The following is a 4,049-nucleotide window of genomic DNA, read 5'->3' on the forward strand; positions in this document are numbered from 1 at the left end:
GGTGGGGACACACCCCCCGTGGCCCCGCCCCACCCCATCCCCCCCCATCTTCCTGCCCCACCTGGCCGGGACTCCACAGAAAGCCAGGGGCTCTCTTAGGCCTACCATATGGCACCCGGGAGCTACTCACAGCCTACGCCCCCAAAGTCAGGGACTGCCTGAAGGGATGAGACCCTCAGCAATGCCAACCACCCCGGGCCTCAGGTCTCCTTCCTCCACAAGTGAGGGAGGGGAAACTCCACCCCTCCTTCCCCAGTCTGCCATCCCGCAGAGATCTGCGAAGCAAGGAGAAAGCATCTGGAAAACGGGGGGCTGGGCCTGTCCCCGAAGCCTAAGCCCATAGAAGGTGGCAGCAAGGCAAAGGAAGGGTTTAGGAGTTTGGAGGAAAGAGAGACCCCTCTGGACAGAGAAATCAATGAATGTCTCACATGGAGGAAGAGATGGCATCTGAGCTAAGTGCTGTGTACGGGGACAAGTCGGGCATGTGGAGGTAGGTGGGATTGCTCTAGGCAGTGGGGACAGCCTGAGCAAAACCCAGGAAAAGAGAAATCAAGGGACCTATTCCCATCTTGCTTCAAGCCAAGCTCAGCTCCCTGCGCCAACACTAGGGGACCATACTCTGGTTGCCCCGGTGATGTCAGCTCTCCCCCTTTCTGGGGCTTCTGGAAGACGAGGCCATTCTTTTTCCACATCCACAAATTGAGCCTTCCAGCTCTCTCTCCCCAACCCCATGCTTCTTTCTCAGTCCCTCACGGTATTCTGAGTCCTGCCATCACGGTCGGGAGTGCTGGGGACTTAGGGCTGGGTATGCTGCCACCATGCTACGGAAGTCCATAAAGACACAGCTGTGGGGCAGGAGCCAATGCGGGGCCAGGAGGGACAGAGGGATGATGTGGGTGGAGGCATATGCCAGCTGGCACTGCAGGCTACAAGGAGGAGGCTTGCGGGGAGAGTGCAGGGTCTGCTTTACCTAACATCTTTATCCCTTGCATTTTTTCCTTTAGTCGGGAATTCTCCTCCACTAGGCGCTCAAAAGCTGCGGACGCCTCTCCCGGAGGCACGCCGCCCCCAGGGTCGTAGATCCGGTACGGTCCTCTCCCTTCCATGAGGGTGGCTCAGCCCCTGCCGTGGTGCCCGCCTGGCTGTAAGGACAACAGCAGGGAATCAGGGGGCTGGCCAAGCCCTTGAGGTGCCCCAGAAGGCAGTCCGAATAACCCATAAGAGAACACAGCACTTCAGGCTGGTCTGGCCACAACACAGCAGAGCAGAACAGTCACCTCCTTTGATCTGGATGCTCTGCCTCTACTAATGCAACCTAAGAATTGCATCAGTTTCTCTGAGTAGCCTCACTGCACTGCTGGTTCATTTGGAAAAGCAATCAATTGTCATGAGTGATGTCGAGTACAAGGAAGAGCACCGGATTTGGAGTCAAAAAACTTGAGTTCATGTCCTCTTGGTGGGGTCCAGAACAGGGACCCTGCATCACTGCATCCCCAGGACCTAACGCAGTATTAGTTAAGAAATGAATGCCTAATAAACACTGAATGAATAAACATTCTAACCATTAACTCACTGTGAAATCATGGGCAGTCCCTTCCCCTCTCTGAGCAGGGGAAATGAAAGTTTTACGCTAAATCGGTGATCTTTACAGTGAAATGCTTGTGCCCTAAGGGATATAAGCAAGTCAATCCAATCCAAAGTTCCATTTATATGTATATCATCTTTTTTTAAAAGAAGAAAAAACCCTGACTAATATTTAATATACTAATTGACAATGTCACCCTCCTCCTCAAGCCTCATGTCATGCATGGCCTGTCCCTTCCAGTTCTAACGAATACATGAATTTTCCACCAAACCACTACTTGCGCAGCAAGTGTTTTGCATTAATCTGTTCAATTTCATCTGCTCTACTGCATTTGTAACCACTCTGCAAAGTGATTTCAGAATCCCAGTTCTGTGACTTAATAGAGAAATTACTTTCTTGCATTTGTTCATTCATTCAACAAAAATTTATTGAGCATCTACTCTGCTGGGTATTAGTCTGGGTGCTGAGCAATTATCAGCAGACAAAATAGACAGAAATCCCTCGTGGCATTTACATTCTAGTGGTGGAGAGAGAGAGAGACAGAGAGAGAGAGAGAGAGAGCGAGAGAGAGAGAGAGAGAATGAACGTCTATAGACAAAATTAAACAGGGAAATATGAGGCAGGGACTTTAATTTTTAAATGGAGCTGTCAGGAAAGGCCTCACAGAGAAGGAGTTATTATAGCAAAAATCTGAAGGAGGTGAAGAAACTAGCCATGCAGATATCTGGGAGAAGAATATTCCAGGCAGAGAGAACAGTTAAGTGCAAAAAACCCCAAGGCTGAATGAAAAATTAATCCAACCTCCAGCTCCATCTACAAAGAGCTCTCCAAGCACAAAAGAGCTCCAAAGGCCTGCACTGGGAACCTCAGAAGGACTTGGGGCCCCAAAACCTCCCTCCCAAGATCACCACCCCCAGGGCAAAAACTGTTTCAGTCAGGAATCCCCAAAGGCCCTTTGAGCACCCACACAGTGCTCCCTGAAAGAAAAAAGTGAAAAAAGACTAATAATAACAGCCACCATTCATTAATCATCTACTTGCCAAGCACTGCATTAAACACTTCTTGGGAGATGTACTATCTCAGTTAAGCAGTACAACAACCTTAAGATACATAACTAAATTATCCTCATTTCATATGGGAGGCTCAGTGAGGTTAAGTAACTCAGCCAGGATTACAGAGCCAGCAAGTGAGAGCCTACATGCAAATCTAGCTCTGCCTAAGAAAGCTGAGTTAAACCCCTGTTACTCTCTAAGAGCTCCCCCACCGAAGACTCACTGACAGGAGTTCGAGCTGTTTGCAGGATAACACCTGGCTATTAGGTACCCTCTGGGCTGTTTCCCCTGCCTTATAGCATAAGAAATTACAAGGATTTTGCACTAAGGGTCCACATTACCAGAGAAAGAGATGTGCCAGAAAGAAAAACAAAGTTCTAGTGAACGGGACCCCTGCCCCAAAGACAGACAATGAATACACACTTCAAGGTGCACCCACGCCCGGCTGGGCCCCATACAGGCAAAGGACAGCTGCCTACACACCCAACACAAACTTCATCACTTAGCTTAGGGGGGGAGGACTTGTTTTTAACTTGAAAGGTCAATGTTACACAGCAGAGCAAGAAAGCTCTGAAGTGTTCACTAAATTAAGGCACAGTGTGGGTAAAGCACTTAGTAGAGTGTCTGGCATAGAGCAAGGTGCTCAAAAATGTTGGTAGATGTGGGGCCTGGTCCTTCGCCTCTGCTCACCCTTCTCATGTGCCACTCCAGCGAAAAACTTACTGACCAGTATGGAATGTATCTGACTGGTGTAAGCATTCGTACATTTGACTGAGAACTTCCTGGAGGCAGGATCTTGCTTTACACAGGTCTGGCACTTGAAAGGTGAGCCATGATTGACAGCTGAATGGAGTTCACAAATGGGGAGACCAAGAGCTGGATGGGCTTATAGTCACCTTTGCTGATAAGCGGCAGCAGGTGTCCTGGTTCCCGCTTATTAGTCTACACTCACTCTAAACAGAACTCGCAGTAGACAATACATGATAATTTGGGTATGCTTTTTGCTCCCTATCTGGCTTGCCCAGTAAATCAGAAGCTCTATGAGAGCAGGAGCTGAGTCCATTTTGTCTGAGGGTATCCTCAGAGTGGTCCAGAATAGAGCCTCGATAAACCTCTCATCGGAGCAGAAAGAGAAAGTACCAGAGCCCTTGACCTTGACCCTGCCTCCTGAAAGGCTATCATATGGACAGCCTGACCGTGACCCACTGACCAGAGGCACTCTGGATAACCATACTCTTCTAGAATCAGAGCTGGAACAGCCATGCTCCCTCAGAGATGCCTAGATGTAAGACCAGGAGACACAGCAGGATGCAGGACAGAGGAACTGAAACCCATCTCCACATCCTTCAAACCATACAACACTCAAGCTCTCCCTCAGCACTGGGCAACCAACGGGGCAGGGGTTCAGGGAA

General features: G+C 49.3%; 1 protein-coding gene across 8 annotated transcripts in view; it reads right to left on the reverse strand.

Annotated features, from left to right (window-relative positions):
- Window positions 1-4,049, reverse strand: part of TNIP1 (TNFAIP3 interacting protein 1) — a 41,668-nt gene that overhangs the window by 25,835 nt on the left and 11,784 nt on the right. For 5 of the 8 annotated variants that reach the window (XM_006906417.3, XM_015585310.2, XM_015585307.2 and 2 more), the window contains one exon: window positions 971-1,142. The exons of the other annotated variants lie outside the window; for them this stretch is intronic. In XM_006906417.3, coding sequence (XP_006906479.1) covers window positions 971-1,106 — 136 coding nt within the window. In that variant the 5' untranslated portion in view covers window positions 1,107-1,142. The remainder of the gene's footprint in view (window positions 1-970; window positions 1,143-4,049) is intronic. 8 annotated transcript variants of the gene reach the window in all.

The sequence above is a fragment of the Pteropus alecto genome, unplaced genomic scaffold (assembly GCF_000325575.1).
Source record: "Pteropus alecto unplaced genomic scaffold, ASM32557v1 scaffold40, whole genome shotgun sequence".
In the NCBI taxonomy this organism is placed as follows: Eukaryota; Metazoa; Chordata; class Mammalia; order Chiroptera; family Pteropodidae; genus Pteropus; species Pteropus alecto.